At 42.3% G+C, this 22,607-nt stretch overlaps 1 protein-coding gene across 3 annotated transcripts in view; it reads right to left on the reverse strand.

Annotated features, from left to right (window-relative positions):
* HTR2C (5-hydroxytryptamine receptor 2C) overlaps positions 1–22,607 on the reverse strand; it is a 205,872-nt gene that overhangs the window by 36,920 nt on the left and 146,345 nt on the right. For 2 of the 3 annotated variants that reach the window (XM_063416825.1, XM_063416822.1), the window contains exon 3: positions 707–1,349. In XM_063416825.1, coding sequence (XP_063272895.1) covers positions 707–1,178 — 472 coding nt within the window. In that variant the 5' untranslated portion in view covers positions 1,179–1,349. Of the gene's footprint in view, positions 1–706; positions 1,546–22,607 lie in introns of those variants that run through there. The other variant, XM_063416823.1, reaches the window with a different exon arrangement.

Raw genomic sequence — 22,607 nt, forward strand, 5'->3', positions numbered from 1 at the left:
ATGTGTTTGATATTTTAGTTCTTTGAAGCACCACCAGTGACTCCACACTTGAGTGCAGGAGTGATGCCCCACTGCATTGCAAACACACTGACCCTAGCACGGGGAGAAATAAATGTTTATCTCTCTGCAGGCAGGACTCTGGGGGCTTTAAAACAGAGACAGGGAAACTGAGGCACAGAAAGGCAAAATGACCCTCTGAAAGGCACAAGGCAAGCTGAGACACAAATGCCAGGAGTGAAGGCTTTTATCTGCATGCCAAATCTACAGTGCAAACCTTTCTGATCCACGTCCTTGCTCAAATCCCACAGTGGCAGCTCAGGGACAGATCCTGACCCTGCTTAGAGCTGGGTAGGTCATGAACAATGAACCCTCTCCTCAGCTTTCCTGTGCTCGTGCTCATTTTTGGGGCAATCCAACCAAAAGGTAAGAAGCTGTCTGAGGTTCTCTTGGTGGCCTCAGCCACGGGACCCCCCCAGTGTGACATTATTCACAGGTCACTCCTGGACACCAGCCCTGCTCCCAGCAGAGCATGCACCTCAGCACAGACCCACGACCAAGTGCACACTGACACTCCCCAAACCACCAGCACGGGGAAAATTGGGCACAGGAGGTTTCTGCAGCCTCGGGGGGCTCCCTGCAAAAGCAAATATTCAAACTATTCAAAAACAAATATTCAAATATTCAAACTAGGAGGGAAGGCACTTACCGTACAGGACTGCAATGAGCGACACGGGCATGACCAGGATACCCACCAGCATGTCTGCTACTGCCAGAGACATCAGGAAGAAGTTTGTGGCATTCTGCAACTTCTTCTCCAGGGACACAGCCATAATTACCAGTATGTTCCCCCCAATGGTCAGCAGGATGACAACCAAGATCAGGAGGGCCGGCCAATTCTTCTCCCTCACGGACATGCGAGAGACTTCGCCCTTCTCAGAGGAGTTGAGAGGATCAGATGTAGGCAAACTCTGGTTCAGAGTCAAATTGCTGCTCAGGGACCAAGCCATCAGACCACCATGCAAACTAAAATCCAGTGTAACAGACACTGTTGTTAAGCTGAGCAATATTCCAGTGCTACTCAAAGTGCTCATTGTCCGGGGCTGGTTGCTCTGGCTCTCAGCCGTGCCTCGGAGACGATCCCTTCTCCAAATTCCAGGTCCAAGGCAGGTGCCGAACATCACAAAACCTGAGCCAGAAAATCATTTGATCTTCCATAGTGAAGCAGAGCTTAGAGAAGTTAGCGTGGAGCTCCTCTAGTTCCCTTGGGTGTGGCAGATGACGACCACTGACCGCCAGCCTCAAGGGAAAGGAGACTTTGCAATCTCCAGCTGGTTTCCAAGTTCACCATTCTGAAAAGCAAAGGAAAAGGATATTCTTCACTGAAACCACGGAAAACACAACACCTTCTTTATCCCCATGCCACTGACATCCTTCTTCTTCCCTTCCTTTTGGCTAGGAAGGGGAAGAATGAAAAGCTGTTCTTTATTCTTCCCCTTCCTGCTGGCTAGGACGTTCTCCAGACTGCAAGGAATTTATCTGAAGGGTCCAGACTATGCCTACAGCCATGGGGGAGAGAGGCAGAGAATCACATCAGTGTGATTATCACTAATTAAATGTTTTGTGAAACCTGCAAAAAGCAAGTCTGAAGAACAAAATATGTTTCAATTGATATCCACTTCACAGATACTCTGCTGCTGTGTAAAGTAGTAATTGCACAAAATTCCAACCAATCCAGACAGCTCAGCCAAGCACAGGGTAATCCATCACCTTAAATGGAAGGGTTTGGATATATTTTACATATTTTGAGGTAAAATGAAAGTGTTGTAAAAAACCTCAGATCTTAATGATTAACTCTCCTACAATGACAAATACTGTAGCTTGGTTTTTATTGGGAAATGAATGGTGGATAAGGTGCAATATCCATCAGTTAACATTGTATGGAAGAGGACCAGTAAGCAGAATTAAATCAGTGGCAGCCAACTGCTTTTGAGCATATCCTCAACTTTTTGTGCACCCTGCAGGAAAAGAGCTGTTCTACCACTGTTAAATAAATAACAAAATAAAAGCCAGGTTTTAGCTGTTGAATGCACTGTGGCACACATCTGACACAGCAATTTGCTATCCAGGTACCAAAAGCTAGATGTAATTCATGAGATTACATTAGATTTCATTTAAACAGGAAGTGTTCAGAACCCTATAATAAAATGTTTAACATTCATGAAGGTTTTGGAACCTTGCTAATGGGCTTTGTGCACAAAAATGTTTCTTAAATGAGCAGTTCACACAATGAACCCAGATTTGCTTCTGCATTGTAGTTAATTACTCCCACAGGGTCTCTAAACCTCATATTTAGGAAGAAGTTTTGCACGATGGGCACAGAAAATTATTTTGCAGCTGCACATGCAGATGAATGAATAAGTGGTCACTGGACTGTTTATTTTTTCCAACTTAGCTGGTCTCAAAACAACAAATAAGGTTTTTAGAAAGTTTCCAAATACTTCAGAATATCCTTTACCAAAACACAGCTTTTAATTCAAAGCTCTGATGACAATTTTTTCAAATAACCTGTCCACAGTGAGGGAGACACAAAGGGTCACAGACTTGACTTAACTCTAGATCATGAAAACAACTCACAAATAAAACCACACCACAAAAAAAAAAAAAAAAAAAAAAAAAAAAAAAAAAAAAAAAAAAAAAAAAAAAAAAAAAAACAACCAAACAAACAAAAAACAAACAAACAAACAAACAAACAAACAAAACACCACTCCAACATAAGGTTTCTGAATTAAAAGTGTCTATTTTTATAACTGCTCAGGTCTGGATACTGAAAGGGTGGGTAGAGTAATTCTCTCTTGCATTTTTCATATTCAATTTGAAAAACCACGTGGGAATTTGACTCCAGGAAAGCTCAAGACTGAGCTCCACCTTCAGAATTAACTGTTCTATTGCTTTGCTAATACTCTTATTATTATTTTACACAGATCCTGCCTTGAAGTCATCAGTTTTCCTTTTCACTGCATCCCTCAGTCTTCTCAAGGTAAAACTTTATGACAAATTCCTTCAGCTACAGTCTTCTAAGCACACCACTGTACCAGAAAAATAATTCACAATTTATTCATGGATTCTGCATTTATTTAAGAACCATCTCCATAATTTTAAATCGAAATATGGGCCCATCACAGATTTTTTCCCAATAGCTAACATCAAAGTACACATACTGATTTTTGTGGTCAATCATCAATTCCAGTTCAATCTACTACTGACAGTTCTTGAAATTATAATTTAAACATTCAGCAAAACCAACTTCTTTTCTGTGCCACTCCTGCTTTTTGATAAAGTAAAATAATGATTTCTTTTGGCACATTCTTTCCCTTCAGTCTTTAGGTTCAGTTTAAAATAAACTGAAGGGAGAAATACCTGTTTGTCTATCAAGAGATACATGAATTATTTAAAGCAGAGGTTGGTATGCTGGAGTTTTTGAATATTGGAGAAGGTTAAGTTGGAGGGAAACAGAAGCTCCAATGGTTAATAAGCTGTACTGGAGGGCACTGGGGGGCTCACATGCCTTTGGGAGTATTTACCAACATTACACTTGCTAAAAGGAAAAAAACCCCAAACATTTCTTGGAGTACACACAATTATTTTTTTTTCCTTTGAATTAAACACATTCATCTTTAGCTGTTTTACCCTTCAAAGCTCAGAGTGCTTTTTCCTGGAGAGAGACAGCTGCCTGCTGAGGACTTGAGATCCTGCCTGTCCTGTGAACCTCTGGGACTCACACCCTGCATGCTAACAACGTGCCCTGGAAATTGGGTGAGAAATCAAGGATTGTCGGTTTAGCTCAAAAAAAATATAGTTCCAGGCAGACTGAGGATCATACATTAATTCATGATGAGTCTTGCTGTAAAACAAAAACAAACCCAGAAGTATTTAATGATCAAAAGTGATGACTTTCAGCAATTCCTTCTCGTCTAGAAAAACAAGAAACATCCAAGGGCATCACAGGTACCAGGGCCATTTGCAGGAGAGATTTTCTGCTCCCAAACTATTGGCAGTGTCCAGTTCTCCAAGTCACCTTCACATCTCCCCAATAACCAGATGAAAGCCAACAAGATGCTAAAGAATAAACATTTTTAAATAAAAAAGATTTTTTCCTTCAGCCTTGACTTTGATAGTAGACCTGCATCAGGGAAAAAATAAAGCTGAAGCCAACTAAAGTGAACTGCAAGTACTGCAATTTTTGACAGGAAAACAGTTGCAGATAGTCCACAACTATCTGAGCCAGATACTCAGAGGATATAAATTTTTATAGCTCCATGAAGCCCTTTTCAAAATGGCAAAAAAATTAAAATTATATAATAGAACACGCAATTTATGCTCAAGAAGGCAGATTTAAGGCGTCATTCTGCACTCTAAACCCTGTGTTTCTTGCTATTTGCATATTTATTATTTTTTTTAGTCCATTGCCAATTTAATTTTCACTTTTTTTGGAACAGGAGGTTGCTTTAAAATACAGATTTTCATGGCAAAACTTGCAAAGGCCACTTTCGTTTTAGTGATTCAATAAAGTCCTATTTTTATATTGAGAGAATTCTATATTTTGGGCAGTTGGAAGTCATCTTTCTCCTTTTTGTAGCAGCACTAGGAAACACCCCTATTTCTGGGCAGTTCTATTTTTAAATAGAGTGTGAGAATGCTGCAGGTCCAATGGAGATGACCAGGGTGATGTGGGAGGAAGCAGATTAAACACCGGGTTTGGTTCAGCCCTGATAAAAACAGGGATGTATTTGCTGCCTGCATCTACCTGGTGCTTACAGAGCAAACAGAGACACCCTCCCAAAAGCTGGGCAGCAAAACAAGAAGCAGTTGTGACAGAGATAGGTCTAAGGAAATCATGTATGAGGTAGGAAAGAAAATAAATAGATAAAAAGAAAAATCCCAGTGCAGGCGGTCAGACCAGTGGGACAGGGGCTGTGGGATCTCCATCCCTGCAGAAGCTCAGAACACAGCTGGGATTTACCTCCAAACACCCCATCTAACCTGGATGTTAGCTCTTCCTTGAGCACCTTGAGGCTGGACTAGAGACCTCCAAAAAGTCCCTTTCAGATTAAATTATTCTATAATTGGGTGCTTTGAGCAAAGCTGTCCAGCATGGAGGAGTTTTTGAGCTCCTACCCTTGGATACACACCCTCTGCTTGACCCCATTGCTCAAGCTCAGGATTAGGGCAGCACATCCTCTCCCTTTTGGTTTCCCCAAAGCCAGAAATAAAAGTGCATGGCCAGGAGGGAAAACAGAGCTCTGGGGGCTGCAGAGTGCCCGGGGTGGGCTCCAGGGCCCCAGAGCTGCCCCAGCCCACCAGGGAGAGGCACAAACCCTGCCAGCCCCTCACCTGCTGGGACCACAACTCTGTGAGCATCCCACAGCTCAAACATCCTCTGAAAAGTGGCAGTTTTGGAAAGCCCCTGTTGGAGTCCAGGATATCCCTCTGGCTGCCCTGGAGGGTTTGAAGACTGTACAGGAGGGTCTGGGATCTGTCCAGGGGGCTCAGTTAGACCCACACAGAGCCCAGGAGGACACTGACTCTGATTCCTGTCCATGGGAGTGAACACTCACATGCAGGAAGAATCACAAACCCTAAGAATTTAAAATAAGTAGTAGCTGGTTTATTATGGAATATAAATATAGAAATTAGGATTCTTAGTAGATGGGGCTGAAGGGACAAGATGGAGGAATTGGGGAGTGGCCCCTGTCCTCCTTGTTCTTGCTCTCGTCCCCCATCTTTTGCTGAGTTGGGTTTTAGAGATTGGTTTAGAGTAGAACTGACATGTTAGTAAAGGTAGTAGGTATTGGTAAAATTTTGTAAATAAAAAATACATCTTGCACAGTGGTTGGGTCAGGGGTACTGTACATAAGGTGTGGGGCTCTCTGATCTGCCCAGTCCCCCGCGTGTCCTGCTCTGCTGGGGACGCCCTGCAGAGCTGGGACAGAACTGAGAGATAATTAAGAATAAACAGCCTTGATAACACGAACTGCTGGACTCAACTTGTCGTCTCTGGCTTCAGTGTGAAACACCCAGGGCAAAGAGAAGACTGAAAACCTGATTACCTCTGGGAACAGCAACCCAGGGGAAACTCCCAGGGAACAGCAACCCTGGGGGAACCCTCAGCACCCTGGGGAACAGCAACCCCAAGGAGAATCTCAGGGAATCAACAACCCTGAGAAGCCCCGACTCGTTTCAGTCACTCGGCAGCGTCAGGAAATCTCCTTGACTTTGGAAAGGAATGTCTGCACTGCCAACACAGAGGCAGCATTTTCACAGTCACTGCAGCAGGGAAAGAAAAGTCAAACCCCAGTGATTATTCTGGAGACACCCACTGCAAATTAACTCGAGTTGCAATCCAGAGGAGTGGTTGTGACTAATTTGGCTATTTTACTGACCTACTCTTGACCTTGGGAATATATCATTAGGACCTTGTTTAGAGATTTCCTTTCCAAGGAAGAATTTGATACTTCCTCTTGTGTTTTGCAAGAAATTCTGGAATTTTTCCCAACAGGTATTGGAGATAAATCAGTGTAAAAAACACGTAATAAAACCTTAGGGAAACCTCCCCACTACAGCTTTTCACCAGTCTTTTTTAATTCTGACATAGAAAATACCTATTTAATTACTTGCAAACTAAAAAAAAAGAGTATTTCATTTTTTCACAGTAAGAGGAAAATGGATTTTCTCAGATACGAGCTCAAGCAATGATATTTTGTAGGCTCATAATAATGAATCACTACCACTCTGTCCAAAAGCAAATAGCATCAATTTCCCTCTCTGTATCTTCCCTCATACTGAGTCAGAAAGACATTAATTTCTTTTCCAGACATTTCAAGGCAATACAAACACACAGAGAGATCTTAATCTACCTTCTGGCTGTGAGACCAGCATCCTTTTTATTTTCGCTTTGTGGAAGAGCACCTGGGAACCTCACAAGAAGATGTAGATACTCTGCCACTCCCTGCAATCATAAACTTGGCTCAGACATGCAGAAATACTACAACAGAATAAATCTGAATCTCATCACACACTATCCTAACTTCTTGGAATGATTATACCCTCGTTGTTCATATTTTCTGTGGGTAGATATAACTCCAACCTGCCTCTCTGGTTTTTTGTTTCCTTTTTTTTTTTTTTTAAATACATGTGTCCCCAGTGGCTGAAATTCAAAGCACATATTAACTCTCTGCAATCAGTGCATTTATCATGGCAATCCTGACCCTGCCTTCCTGTTGCTTCAATAAATCACATTATTCATGGATCTGGATCATGCAAAGTCCTGTTGAATGCAACCAGACCCACATTCCTGGACTGGCACCTGCACTATTTGTACAGCTGTGCTCCTGAAAATTCTTCCTGAGCCTGAGCAGCCCCACAGGCTGAATTGGCTCTAATGAGCCAATGATTGGAAAAATAATTGATTTCCAAAAAAATTGGAAAATAATGAATGATTTTGAGCCCTGTCTCTGATTTCTGAGGACCAGCAGGAACACAGGGGACATTTATCTTCTTTTATACCCTTAATGCAACAGTACCATGGGTGTTTGCTCCCTGGCACATGGAGGTTTGAGAGTCCACAGGATTCCTAAGGCAGCTCTTGTGGATGTAAGGACCTGGCTCCTGCCTCCATTGCAGTGACATTTCCTCTGCCCCCTTTTAATTCTAATTAATTAATTAAAATCTGCACAATGTGGAAAACATCAAGTTTAAACACTGGTGGAAAAAGTTTGTGCGGTACCTTTTTTAAACTCAGCTTTTCAGGGTTCTTGTAGTAAAGTACTGTTGAACTTTTTCTTACTCTTTCTAAACTTTCTTTCTCTCTAGAAAACCAATTTTTCTTCTTGTCTCAAATGTTTTGCATGGCAGCTCTTTTGTTTATATCATTAAAGTCGGGAAGTGAGCACTTACTTAAAATTAAATAAAACAAACCAAAGCAACAAAACCCACGTGCTTAGCTTTCCTTAGCTAAATATTTTGCAAGTTTTAAAGCCAGACCTATTTAAAAACCAGAAGTCTCCACATTTTTTCAGCAGTTTTTGATGTACAGTGCTCTATCCCATGGGTGGTTGAACAACTTCATAGCTGTAAGTACAACCACAGCAAAATGCACCTAAAATATGTACACACCTTTAAATAAAAAATAATCATCAAGTGATTTATCTTCATATTTTAGGGGAAATATCACAGCCGGTATCAACGAGTATCATTCTTTAATGACTGCAGAGTCAGTGTGGACATGAGAAGGTGAGTGATGAAGCCCAGCACACACAGAGCACACACCCCAGCCTGGGGGAGCCCTGGTGACTCACTCAGTACTTAATAAGTCACATTTCTTAATCAAGCAAGAAATCCCTTGATGTTTCTCTGTGTTCATTCCAGCTCTCTGAGCCTCCTGAAATCACACCACGGGGTCCCTCCTTTTCCAGGGAAGACACAGATTCCTGGTGCAGGGGCGTGGTGCCCACCCTGCACCCCATCCCACACCAGATCCAGGAGAAAATCTCCCTTTTCCTGTGTGATGCCTTAAGTTTTATCTTCCCTGTATTTCAGGTTCTGTGGTGCCCAGGGTGCAGCTCTGAGCTCACACTCAGGCTCACTCAGCTCTGCACACAGCAGGGACACAAAACAAATCCTTCTCCTGCTGCACACCAAGGACAGCTGGGACAAGTGTTCAGCCCAAAAGCACAAACAAGGGGGGCTGAGGAGAGAAAACAAGAAGGATGGGACTGCATCACCTGCAGCTGGAATTGGACAATTCAACCCCAAAATGCAAATGGACCAAAACTTATCAAAGTGTGAGACCTCGTGATTGTTTGTCCATTTTGTGACCATTTTGGGTCCATTTTGTGACCATTTTGGGTCCACCTTGGGTGTAGCCCTGGCCAGGCTCTTGTCCTGCCCAAGGTGTATCCTAAAGGCCTTTTAATAAATCTCTGCTTTATTCTCTGGTTCTGTCCAGTCTCATTTTCAGCTCAGCCTTCCCAAGGCATCAGCTTGATATGCAAAAAGGAATATTGTGCATGATGAGGACAATTCCCTTGCCACTGATGGGAATTCATCATCACAGAGTGATCTGTTTTCCCAGTAATCACCTCAACCTGCAGAACTCTCTAATTCAAGGCTCAGGGAGTTATTTTTTAATAGAGGTCTCCTCCCTGCTGTGGTGGGGCACTCTAAATGCAGGTTACAGAGCGCCTCTCCTGTTGTCATTGCTGTCCGAATGTCTTTAAAAAGAATAAATTACAGCATCAAATAAGCCAAGAAAAAGGAAAACAAAGCTCAAAGTGTAATAAAAAATGTGCCTAATGAACTGACAAATGGCTCAGGGCTTTTACTCTAATAGCTTAATTAAATATGTGTTTTCACATACCTGTGCAGTGTCACAGAAAGGATTATTGAAACATTCATAAGTTAATTGACTTATCTTTATCTCATGCATAGCAACAGTTGATATAATAATTACATAGAAAATGTAGCTACTCATAGGGGTTTTTTTCCTTTTAATTTCTTTTTTTTTTTTCTCTTGGAAAATTGACCCATACAGACCCAAATGGGGATGGCTGACAGTATAAATTCAAAAAGCCAAGATTTTTCTGATGTAAGTATATTGTAACTGAATATTTTGATAAATCTGTACTAATGGAAACTCTAAGGATAAAAGTAGGTAGAAAATAAAACTCTTAAAAACTGGTATTAGAAAAAAACAGGAAAAGGACAAAGAAGCTAAGATTGAAACAGATAAAGCAACTGGTCTATGTCAAGCCTTTTATTTAAAGATAGAAAATGATCCACACAATTATAAATCTCTTAGTTTGATCTTAACCAGGCAAAAATTTAGAACAGATTTAAAAGGAAAATTTGAGACAAAAAGATGTGTGGAAAGTGCTGTGAAAGGCAACATGAGTTTCCCAGATGTACACTGTAAGTCTTGGCTTGGTGTCTTGGGATTTTGTTCATCTGTTCTGTAACACCTCATTCTTTAGGAAAATAAAATAATAATAATAAAAAAGAGGCAGTGTCTTTAACTTACACTTCATTAAACCATTTGATATGGTGGCACCAGGGAAGTTATTATGTAAACTCCAGAGAACAAGAGGAACAGAGCAATTGTGAAGCTGCCACGGTATTGACTGCAAAGGAGGTGAAAATGGATTAGACTGAAAAAACAAACCCTGGTCTGGAAGTGAGGTGTCTGCTGAGGATGGCAAGGTTTGGTCTTGATAGTAAATTGGGGGGGGGGGGGTTGTTTCTTTTTAATGTTTTCTAACCGAAACTTTTACTTTGGGACTTAAATATATTGGTAATTCAAAACCAAGATTCAACACTCACATCAGTAAAGGCTGGAATGTAACACAGAAAAATCAGAATGACTGAGGATTTAACGAATCAAATAATAATGAAATAAGATAACTCAACCCATGAATAACTAAAAGAATTTGGCTGTAAACTATGAGTTTATCAGTTGGAAACCAAGATAATTACTTCAGCATCTGAGCCATATGTAGGCACAAGTGGGACATGAAAGAGACAAATATAATCCAAGCTACAGATACAGCAAGCAAGGGATTTCTGTATGCTCCACCACTCCAAAAGCACACAAATACCTGCCTCCATCCCCATCACACATTGACTGCTTCATGCCATAAGAGGCCACTTTAATCAGGATGCTTTATTCCAGATAAATTCTGCATTGTGATGCTTGTCCCAGACCAAGCTAGGGGACATATCTGAGCTCTTACACTAAAGTAAATCACAAGTATTTTCAATTAAATGACAATGCCTAGGGGGCCAGACAGAGCTCAGTATAGTCACTCTTGATTTGCACTAGAAAACAGGACAATTGTGTTGAAACATCTCTTCAATGTGATTAGAAGCAGGCTCTTTATTTAGGGAAATAATTCAATTTCCAAAGCATTTGACAATTTTAATAAACATCATCTATGAATAAGTCAGGGTGCGTAATACGCCTGGAGCAGGAAGAGAAAGGCTCATTAACTTTGAGAGAACAGACAGATGGGCAGTGCTGGGGTAGAGCTCTGACAGCTCCCAAATTATGTAAGCAGAGGAGCGAGGAGCGCATGTGTGAGGAGGCATTTCCATGGGAGCAAATTGCTCCGACACAAACTGTCATCTGTGACATCAATACATGAGTCAGGGAAAATGGAACCAGGGACACAGAGCACAATGGAAAATGCTTCATTTTCTCTCAAGGTTGTTTTTCCCTGAGATTCTCCATGGGGTTGCTGTTCCCCAAGGTGCTCAGGGTTCCCCCAAGGTTGCTGTTCCCTGGGAGTTTCCTCTGGGTTGCTGTTCCCAGAGGTAATCAGGTTTTCAGTCTTGTCTTTGCCCTGGGTGTTACACACCAGAGGTAGAGACGACACGTTGAGTCTGCCAGTGCACATTTCCAAGGTTGTTTATTCTTCATTATCTCAGTTCTTTCTCAGCTCTGCAGGGCGTCCCCAGCAGAGCAGGACACGCGGGGGACTGGGCAGGTCAGAGAGCCCCACACCTTATGTACAGAACCCCTGACCCAACCCCTGTCCCAGACGTATTTTTTATTTACAAAATTTTACCAATACCTACTACCTATGCTAACATGTCAGTTCTACTCTAAGCCAATCTCTAAAATCCAACTCAGCACAAGATGGGGGACAAGAGCAAGAACAAGGAGCACAGGGGACACTCCCCAATTCCTCCATCTTGTCTCTTCAGCCCCATATACTAAAAATCCTAGATTCTACATTTACATTCTATGGTAAACTAAATACTACTTATTTTGAATTCTCTCAGCTTGTGATTCTTCATACAATGTGGGCATTCACTGCCATGGCAGGGATCAGAGGCAGTGCCCTCCTGGGCTCTGTGTGAGGCTGCCTGAGCCCCTTGGACAGACCCCAGACCCCCTGTCCGGTCTCTAAACCCTCCAGGGTGGCCAGAGGGATGTTCTAGACCTCAACAATTTTCCAGCACGACGTGGAAGGCAAAGGAGGTCTGTAAAAGTTGATTTAAGTTGGATTAAGCTGCTTCTCCTTATGGGAGTGCACATGGAATAAGGGTTTTGTACGATCCCAGCTGAACCTGCAGTAGAGGGAGCAGCCCTGAGCTGCTGAAAAGAGCAGGCAGGTGCTTGGTTGTATTCAACAAAATGGTTCGGACCACTGAGAAGAACATGGAAGTAGGAGAGAAGCTGTAGACAAAATCAGCAACGTAACAATGGAGAAAATATGAAGGCTAACAAAGAAATGTAAACGACTACTTCTAGTCTCAGTGAGAGTCTAAGAAGGAAAACTTGCATTTACAAATTCAAACAGGATCCAAAGCAGGCACTTCCTTTGTAAAAGGAATATCCTTCCTAAGTTTACCCAAAATGTGGGTGAAACCTCTCGGGGCATCAGCAGTGTTTTCAGGTGCTGCTGTGTGGGGTCAAAGACCCAAAAGCAGCTCTCCCATGTAAAATATGGTATCAGGGGACCAGGCTGTCCTTCCAGGGGTCACACCAGCAGGGCTATATCAAAGGGAGGGCACCAAACACATTTTTATTCAACCCTACTGAGAAAAAATAATGAAACTATCATAGCAATTTATATATGAATCGGGTAGTGTCTGCATTTTAATGGCTGAAACAAAGACAGCTGAACTCTAATGGTGTCGATTTTCTCTCACGAGTGATTACTAAATTGCTTCCACTTTGTCAGCAACGTAATATCTCTGTGAACAGCTCAGAGTTAAGGAAGTGACAAACCACCAGTTGTCAAGTGGAAAAAAAACAGCACACAATCCACACACACTGAAAGTATGTTTGAAAGAGAAACGCTTCTGCTCCTCTGGTAGCAGCAAGCCCTGCACACGAGGGAAGTGCTCCATCAGAAACAGCAGGGCAAGTCCATCATCCCTGCCTTGTGATCTCCAACAACTTCACTAACCACAAACCAAAACAATTTGGGTGCTGGCACTATTGATCATAAGTGAATGAGAGTTTTGCTGTGTCCAGTGAGTCCAGCAAAAGCCTTTTTGGAGGCAACATCTGAAGTCTTTGAGCAAGGAGTGTGTCCCTTCCTTGCCAAAGTTCAAATGCTGGAGCAGTTTGAGGCAGAAATTGCTTTAATTTATAAAATACAACCACAGCACACAGCAAGCACTGCACAGAGACATCAAATGAGGCTGGGGAGCCAGGGAATCAGCAGCAGAGAAATCTCTCTGGACACTGAGGCCATTAATTACCTCTGTGGTCAGGATGGGGATGAGGATAACCCCACCACAGCCAGGCTGGGGGCAGCTCTGTCAGTGCTGAGCTGCACCAAGGGCACTTTGGGATTCCCAATGCTCACACACACCTTGTGACAAATAAACACAACTGCTCTGCAGGATGGATTAATGAATTATGCTCTCCTGTTCACCCAATACCAAACAGGAAAGTCAAGAAGCAAAAGCCCAAAGCCCTGATTCCTGTATTACTACCTTTTTTTTTTTTCCCATTTCCTGCACATTACAGATGAAGGGAATTCTTGTCCCCTGTATCAGCCAACTTGGAACAGCTGTAGAATTAGCCCTGGCTATATTTGTGCAATAACACAAACACCTCTCAAGTTCTGGGACAGTAAATTGTATCTTACATTTTCATTTCCCAAACCGCTACCAGTACAAACAAATGATCATGAGAATGTCTGAAGATAAGTATCAATATTTTAAGCAACTTTACACCAGGCATTGTAACCATTACAAACACACTTTCATAAACAGTAGTAGTCTAAAACTGAAATAATTATGTTACTTCCATTAATTAACAGGCAATAAAATACTTCCCTGTGCAGGTGACCTAACAAATATCATCATGTAATTTAAAAATTATACTGGCAATGTTTTTCTCTCATACACATCTGACCCTCAGAGAAGATTTGGGGATAAAGAGCAAAAAAGCAGCCTACACATTTTTCAGATCTCAGTTTTATCAAGCTAAAGCAGCCCAAATAGAAATCAGAGATAGTAGATACTCAGTGAGGCTGAAATCAGCTTCATCCACATGGGTCAACAGGAGCATGGCCCAGCCTGCAGATGCTGGGGATCAGTTTGTGGGGCTGAAATTTGTCCTTCAGCCAAGCACAACACCCTGCTGCCAGCACTCCTGGCTGCCTCCTCAACAGCTCAGAGAAGCAGCACTGGAACATCACACGGCTGATGTGTGAGGTGCCTGGGTTTGAACTCAAACCTGCAGCTTACAGGGCCTTTAGTGAACTGTCTGAGGAACTCCCAGAAGGAAAAACAAGTTCACTCCTTTGGTATGTGCCCCTCACTTGAGGCTGAAGAAGTGGGATGCAGAAGCCCAAGACATCTGAACATGTGAACATGTGAACACCTGAATATGTGAACATCTGAACCCCACTGCAGGAAAACTCCTGCGTGGAGTGTGACACAAACCAGGTTTCCAGTTACAGAGTTAAAGTTTCCATGAGACTGCCCTAGGCAGAATGCTCTGCTCCAAATTACAGCAGAGCTCTCAATGCCCTTGAAAGCAATATCTTACTTTATTCTGCAAGTCTGAGCTGTCAGAAAAGCAAGGAGCTCAGTACAGACACTGACAGAAAACAGGGTGATGTTCTGTGATGGAAAACCCCTTTGGGCAAGAACATCATCGAGTGGTGGACAGCAAAAACTGCTGGTGGTGATGTGCCACTGCACAGCACTTCACAAGAGCTTCAAAGAAAGGAAGAAGATCTGGCAAAACAGACAGCTGAACATTATTCCACTACCAAAACCTGGGAACACCCACCATGGTACAAGAAAGGAGGACTGTTCACCATATAAGCTGCTAAAAACCTCAGGGATGGATCAGGAAACCAGCATTCCTTAAACAGATTGGGTAGAAATATCAGTTTACAGCTTCTGAGCAAAACTGAGCGTTTTGAACCAGTGTTTATCTGTGGCTGTGAGAGCTGTTGAGATGGAAGATGTTAGAAACCAAACATCTCTGAAACACTGGAGAAAGTCACCTGTGCACAGCTGAAGCAAACCAAGAAATCCTCTTGCAGCAGTTTGTATCAATCAAAACTAAGCATGGGACACAAAAGGATCCTGTTGGAGCTGATGGCAAGCACAAATTAAGACACATTACCTTAAATCTCTTTCATTACTGCCAAGTTGAGAGACTTTACATTTGCTGAGGACCAAGGGATGGTGCAAGAATTATTACCATTGCATACACTCACCTAAGCCACAGAAACTTCACCAAATGCAGGGACCTGAGCCCCACAAAACCTGCAGACAACTCTGTCCTGGGCAGAGAAGAGCCCTGAAAGTAAAGAAATATTAACTTAATCCTGCTTTCACTTCCCCAGCAAAGCTGTGTGGGTGGACAGACATTGTTCAAGCACAGAACTAAGGATGAAAGCCAAAAAAACCCAACTACCAAAACCCAGGGATTGTAACTTCATTGAGGATTCATAAGGCATAACAATACCAAACAAAAGTTTTTCTCTTTGATGCTTCTATAGCATTAAACTCATTTAGAAAACTGAAGTAGATTATACTCTGTGCTTTCCAGATAAAAGCACAATTGTAGTAATTTGGATGCAGAAGGGCTTTATTCTGCCAAAAATGCCATCCTCGTGTGGCAGAGCAGCAGCCCTGGAACACGAGGCCCAGCTCTGGATGAGAGCACGGGGTTCATTCAGACCCTGGGGCTGCACTCCCCACCCAGAGCTGTGAGCTCCAGGGCCAGCACAGAGATCTGCTGCTGCTCTGGAGGGTGAGACAAAACCCTGAACCCTGCTGGGGCTCTCACAGAGCCAGGTGCTTTTAGCCCCACTCTGAGGGTGTGCAGCACTTTTAGAGCCCTGGAAGCTGAAAATTTCAGGCTTTCTGTGTTAAAAAGTGCTGGCCCTCAAGCAAGCACCACATTTGACTTGAGGCCTTAGAACAAGCTCCTGAGATTGATAGTGCAAGGGTTGTAAGTGTGTAGTTTAAATACTACTGTGTGATCTCACGGAGTAAAAAACTTAGATTTAGGATTTTAGTATATAATAATACATGTGAGTCAAGATAAAGGACTTAAGGTGTTGTCTAGGTCCCTCTTCACCTTCTTCTTCCTTCTTCTTCCTCCTTCTTCCTTCCTCTTCCTTCTTCTTCCTTCTTCTTCCTTCTTCTTCCTTCTTCCTCCTTCTTCTTCCTTCTTCTTCCTTCTTCTTCCTCCTTCCTCTTCCTTCTTCCTTCTTCCTCCTTCTTCTTCCTCCTTCTTCTTCCTTCTTCTTCCTCCTTCTTCTTCCTTCTTCTTCCTTCTTCTTCCTCCTTCTTCTTCCTTCTTCCTCCTTCTTCTTCCTTCTTCTTTTTCCTTCCTCTTCCTTCCTCTTCCTCCTTCTTCTTCCTTCTTCTTCTTCCTTCCTCTTCCTTCTTCTTCCTTCCTCTTCCTTCTTCTTCCTTCTTCTTCACAGGTCTAAAAACCAAAACCATCCCACAGCACCTCACAGAAATGGCTGAAATTAACTTTGTGAGATGGCACGGTTGAATGGGTCTTGAAAAAGCAAAAAGGTTTTAATTAAAGAAGAAAATAATACAAAACAAAAGAACAAAAGCCAAGCACAGTGTAGAACTGAAGGCTGTGAGTTCAATCCTCACACAGGGCACCATTTGTGATGGTTCTGGCTTCCTTTCTCTCAGCCAAGGCCAGGATTAATACTCAGGAAATGCAGGTTTGTGTTCAGATTTGGATGTTTGTTATCTCCTGTCTATTCACAGACTCACAAGGCATCAGCTCTAACTGGCAAGTTAGAGAAAATGAGGTAAAATGGAGCACCTCTGACTCTTTCCAAGGTTATTTGAGTGCTAATTACCCAATAATGAGATGACACCTATATTATTTATATTTCTGACCCAATAATGACCACCCAAGGCCTGCAATGCAGAGCTTTTTCACCCTATTACAGAAAACCACCCAAACCCATGAAGAAGAGGAAGAAGAAGGTGAAGAAGAAGGACTTAGACAATGCCCAAAATCCTCAATCTTGACTCACATGTATTACTATATGCTAAAACCCCAAATTCTCAGTTTCCAGAATTCCAACAGGGACAGGTCCCACACACCTGCTAAACACCCCAAAAATTTGCTGAGAAGCCTCGTGCTCTTCCTTAAGTATTGAATGATTTAAGTGGGTTTTTTGGCAAGCAGCCCAAAGGAAAATAGCCAGACTTCTGAGGAACAGCTAAAGAGACCCATCAGTGTTTTTGTCCTGGCATTGAGCCAATCTGCCAGGAGAGCAAAGAAGTTTCTGGTGTTCTTCCCTTAAAAGGTCCTGGGGTGAAACTGAGACCCTTTTCCTCATCTAGAAAACATCACCACCCTGCCCCACAGCTCATGGACAGCGTCACCTCTCACCCAGCTCCAGAAGAGCTGAGAGGATTCACAGCAACATTTACCAGGGCAGGCTGGAAAAAGCTGGGAAAACAAGGCTGAGTTCTTGAGAACTGGAGGTGTTTTGGTGGCCTGCTGGTAAAAATCATGCACTTCTCTAAAAACATATGAATAAAGACCAAGGAAACGCAAGAGATCACATCAAAGCCAAATATTCCATTCTGCTTTCACCCAGGAGAGAAACGGAGATAGCCCTTCACAGATCTGAGTCTTAACACAAAACAGGAAAAACACAGAATAAGCTTTTTTTACAGGAATGACTGAAATACAGGACAAGGCTGAATTTCAATCATAAATTTATTTTTTAAAGATTATAAGGAATTCTTGTAAACAAAATACTTCTTGCTCCCACTTGCTACTATTTAATACCAAATGAATCCTTTTTATTTCCTTTCTTTTAAGCTGCAAAAGCACAGACCAGCTATGAGAAGTAATGGCAGTGTGAGTTATTCCAGCCCTGCTTTCATATTGCTTTGGGAAAAATGAAACTTGTCCAGTACTGCCATAGGTTTCCCCTGCAAGTCTTTTAGTGTCTTCTGTCTTGGGTTTTTAAATTCCAGTCCTTTGAGACAGAAGGTCTCAGGGCTGCAAACAAAACAAGAAAAATATACTTCCTAAAGGCTTCAGAAACAGAATGCAAAAATATATATAAAAGCAGGGTGTGTTATCTTCTGAATTTTCTGATCTTGGGCACTTGACTCATGTTGCTAAAAGTTATCTTAAGGCCAGTGACTTTGCACTCAACAACTTCAATATGAGATTTTTTTAAAAGCTCCACATCCAGAACATTTTTTTTTTATATTTACAGAGCATAACAGAAACCTTTTATGAGCCAAAGTCCACAGAGCCTGAATATAACCACAGGTTATACCTCCTGAAAGAGGAGTGTGTTTTACTTCCACCAGCCTTTTGCCCACAGATGTTGTGTCAGCTGAACACGTTTCCTCACTAGTGAGGAAATGTTCTTAGTTCTTAGGTTAGAACCATTCTAGAGAATAAATTAATCTCTGCCGTGAGCATCACAACAGAAATTAAAGGAGCCAAAATAAAAATTAGAGACACACAGAAGAAAAAGGCAATGCCCCCAATCCTAAGCTGTGCTTTAGGATCACCAATGCTGCTCTCACAAATAACAGCACTGCATTATTTACCCCAACAGGCACCTCCCTGGTCACACTTTACCAGAGGTGAACTCCTGATTGCATGGTTATTGTTCTGACAATCTTTGTAAAGTCAGAAAATAGGAGGCCCTCAATGATACCAACTGTACACCAAGAATACAATCCTAAACAATTCTGAACAAGACAAGGGCTCGAGAGAATTTCATGAATATTTTCTTAGGTAAATATTATTTAGAAAATCTCTTTATCAATGCAGGTAAAAAGAAGCACATTTGCTGTGGTATACCTGACACAGAGCCATCAAAAGCAAAGCCATACATACCCCCGTGTGCCTGGTGTGCTGATTTTTATGAGCTTTAGCCTGATTTTTGAGTAACAGCAGCTGTGCACTTATCCATCTTCTTCTCTTCCTCCATGCTTCAACCTGCCTCGCTTGCAGAGCTGATACAGTGATAGCAACAAACCACCAGGGAATTCCTGAATTCTCCCATTCCTCCTGCCAGGATATCCATTATTGTACGAGTTGGTTCGTTGGGGTTTTTTTTCCCTTTGGTGCTTTTGAGGTTTCTCACAGAATACCAAGCTCTGCACTGTTTTTTGTCATCTTAGAACAGAGCCTGCCTGCCCTACCAGAACACTTTGCCATGTCAAACTAAGATTTCTTCCCAATTTATCACCATCCAGCTCAGGCTGGAAGGTAATAAGTTTCCTGTACATGTATGCAAATAGATTTGCACCTATATATATATATATATATATAATCCATACATGTTTTTGATCTAAATCCACCTGTCATTCATAAATAACTCAGTAATAATTTCTTTTTCTAAAAAAATATCTAAAGGGTAAATGGGGGGAAAAAAAGGAATGAGAATAACAATAGGCTTCTGGGCTTGGGGCATTTTTCTTATCACAATCTCAGCCTCAAATTCCTGTTATCTATGTAAGAACTTTTCCACCTGGAAGAGTGGAAAGAAGAATTCAATGCTGAGCATCATTTTCCTATGTGACTTTTTAAAAGTATCTTCCACCCTTCCTTTTCCCAGTGACAGCTGTATCCTGGGGTAACACCAGGTTCTTTCCAGAACAAATGTGCCACAGCTGCTGTGATTTATCTTCACAGCTCATGGCTCAGAGCTACAGACAGAAAATTCCCTGAGTAAGGGAATATTTTCACTGTTCCTGCATGCTGGAAAAGTTTCCTCAGTTGCAGGGAGGATGCTGCAAATTTCCTGAAAAGGTTGGAGCAGCACTACCAGGTGACTAAATCCACATTATGTTTCTCCACCTAATTTTGGTGAGTTCTCCAGCTTCTGCAGCAGGAAGAGTTTCTTTTTGCCCTAGGCAGAGGAAAAGGCTTCTGCAAGTGTGAATAAACCGACAGAGAGCTGCAGGGAGGTTTGGCTGGGCTTTTCTAAGAAATTACCTCGTAAAATCCCTGCAGCATGTGTCCCAGGTTTAGAAGATTTCATAAAACAAGAGTCAGAAAAGGAGCAGCTCTTGCACAGAGCTTTCCTCTGGGCCCTGGCACAGGCTGTGTTTTAGGGGTGCCAGCACCACTGCAGCACCTCACTCGTGGATTTGCTCACCACATTTGCTGGTAAGATGTAAGGGAGGAAATCATTATTACTGGAGCTGGTTGGGAATAGTTCCACGAACTTATTTCTGGATGAGATTTCTAGTTTACATAAGCCTTCAAACATTTTTACACATTCTGAGATCTAACTGAGGGGAAAAAAAAATAAAAAGATGGACTTCTGAAAAAAAAAACAAACCAGCTGTGGGCTAGAAGAGCTCTTTCCATCTAGCACTGGTTGAGTTATTAGGCTAGCAGGGAAAGAGAGAGACACCATGTTACTCTCAGGATCCAACAGCTTCTTCTATCACACTAAGATAAAAATGTGTGAACATCAACCACATGGAACACAAGTTCTTTGTTTTTCTTTCCCTAATGAACTCTGCAAAGAATGCAACATAATTATGCCTCCGAAAGAAACTACTATGCTATCAGAGATACTAAAAAAGCTCTGTTCCTTGGCTGGCACCCATCTCTGCAAATGCTGTCACAACAGACTCCAAACTGTCACTTCAGCAACTGCCCCTCACGGGAAAAACATATTTCTTCTAATTAGGCAAAATTCTAACTCCGCATCTGAAGAGTATAATTTGATCTTTTCTCTAGAAACTCATTAACCACTTGAGTTCAATTATTAACATTTGCATTAATAACTCACTGAATTAACGACCCATTGTGCGAGTGGAGCTCCTGCTTTGGCAGGATGATGCTCTGAGGACGTTCCACCGGGGAGGTGCTGTGGGCCATGCCCACCTCAGAAACTCCTCTGAAGGGTGCAGAGATGCAATTCCTGCCTCTGGCTGTGTCATCAGCTCACTGCATGGCTTTGGGCAGGTTGTCCTCTTTTCCTTTCCTTTCTACATCTGTCTAAGACAGCCAAGCCATGAGCAGAGACTGCTCCCCATTCTCTTCCTTCATTCCCTCCAGGATTAATAAAGTGCCCAGTTCAAGGACACCGAGTTAATAATTGCAATAATAACTTCTGGCAAGGGTGGAAGGTATCAGTACTCAGCTCCTGATGCTGGGTCTGATAACATGAAGCTCCCAATATGAGAAATAATAAATAAAATCTTCACGCCTAGGTAATGTTTAATGCCACAGTTATTCATGCTGGGGCTCCCGCAGGGCCCAGAGCTGCAAGAAACCTGCTGAAAGCCCCAGGGGTTCTGAGATAAACCCAAACTACACTGGTTCCTTGATGGAAGCCTTTCACAGTAATAGGAACCCATGTTTTATTCAGTAAGAAATGGGTTTTCAAGCAGGGTTGTAAACACTGAACACGCAGACACATGCTTGCACCTGGCCTCGGTTATAAAATGAGATGACTTCCAAATCCAGGGCACAGTGGGGTGATGCACAGCACAGACTTTCAAATGTAGAAATGTATCTTCAGACAGTGATTTCCTCACAAAAGCTGCACAATTTGAATGTAAAAGGGGAAGGGAAGGGAAGGGAAGGGAAGGGAAGGGAAGGGAAGGGAAGGGAAGGGAAGGGAAGGGAAGGGAAGGGAAGGGAAGGGAAGGGAAGGGAAGGGAAGGGAAGGGAAGGGAAGGGAAGGGAAGGGAAGGGAAGGGAAGGGAAGGGAAGGGAAGGGAAGGGAAGGGAAGGGAAGGGAAGGGAAGGGAAGGGAAGGGAAGGGAAGGGAAGGGAAGGGAAGGGAAGGGAAGGGAAGGGAAGGGAAGGGAAGGGAAGGGAAGGGAAGGGAAGGGAAGGGAAGGGAAGGGAAGGGAAGGGAAGGGAAATAGAAACACAATATGAACACACAAACAACTCACTTATATTCTTGGTTTAAATCACGTGGGTATGTACATTCAACTCTATTCTCAAAAGCAAAGGTTCCACAGCTCCTTGTCAGGTTATTTCCCACAACATTTACAGGTAAGTACCTCCATGTTAAGGATTTCCTGAATCCTTTTAAATTCTCCAGCTGCTGTTTGCTACTGTGTTTTGGGTATGCAGAAATGTGTGAACCTCAAGAAGCTGAAGGGCTCCAGCACCAGCTCTCTGCTATTTGGATACTAGCTCAGACATTTTTGCTTCACAGCAAAGGAATGTAACAAAAGTTACTTTTTGTTATGAGATTTGACACACTTAAGCAGCCTAAAAAAAAAAAAAAAAAAAAAAAATCAGTGCTATAAAGGAGCTAACTGAAAAACAAACCTTTCCAAATTCCCAGTGCCGTAAGATATTTTCAGATGAATAAAGGCATAAACTTACGCAAGAGCTTCTGCATAAACTGTAATATGGGTCTGCATGAGACTCTGGTGCTTTTGTTATTCTGCAGTTGGTAAATTCAGGAGTAAGAGTTTCTGAAGTCCTTTGGCTTTTACAAACAGGTATGATTGACAGCCTCTAAATGCTCTGCTTTTCATAACAACCATGATTGACAGCCCTTTGGTGCATAGCCCAATCAGCCTAACAATGTTATTGTTCTCTAATAATTACCTGATAATTTTTTTTTCAA

Source organism: Prinia subflava, chromosome 20 (genome assembly GCF_021018805.1).
Source record: "Prinia subflava isolate CZ2003 ecotype Zambia chromosome 20, Cam_Psub_1.2, whole genome shotgun sequence".
In the NCBI taxonomy this organism is placed as follows: Eukaryota; Metazoa; Chordata; class Aves; order Passeriformes; family Cisticolidae; genus Prinia; species Prinia subflava.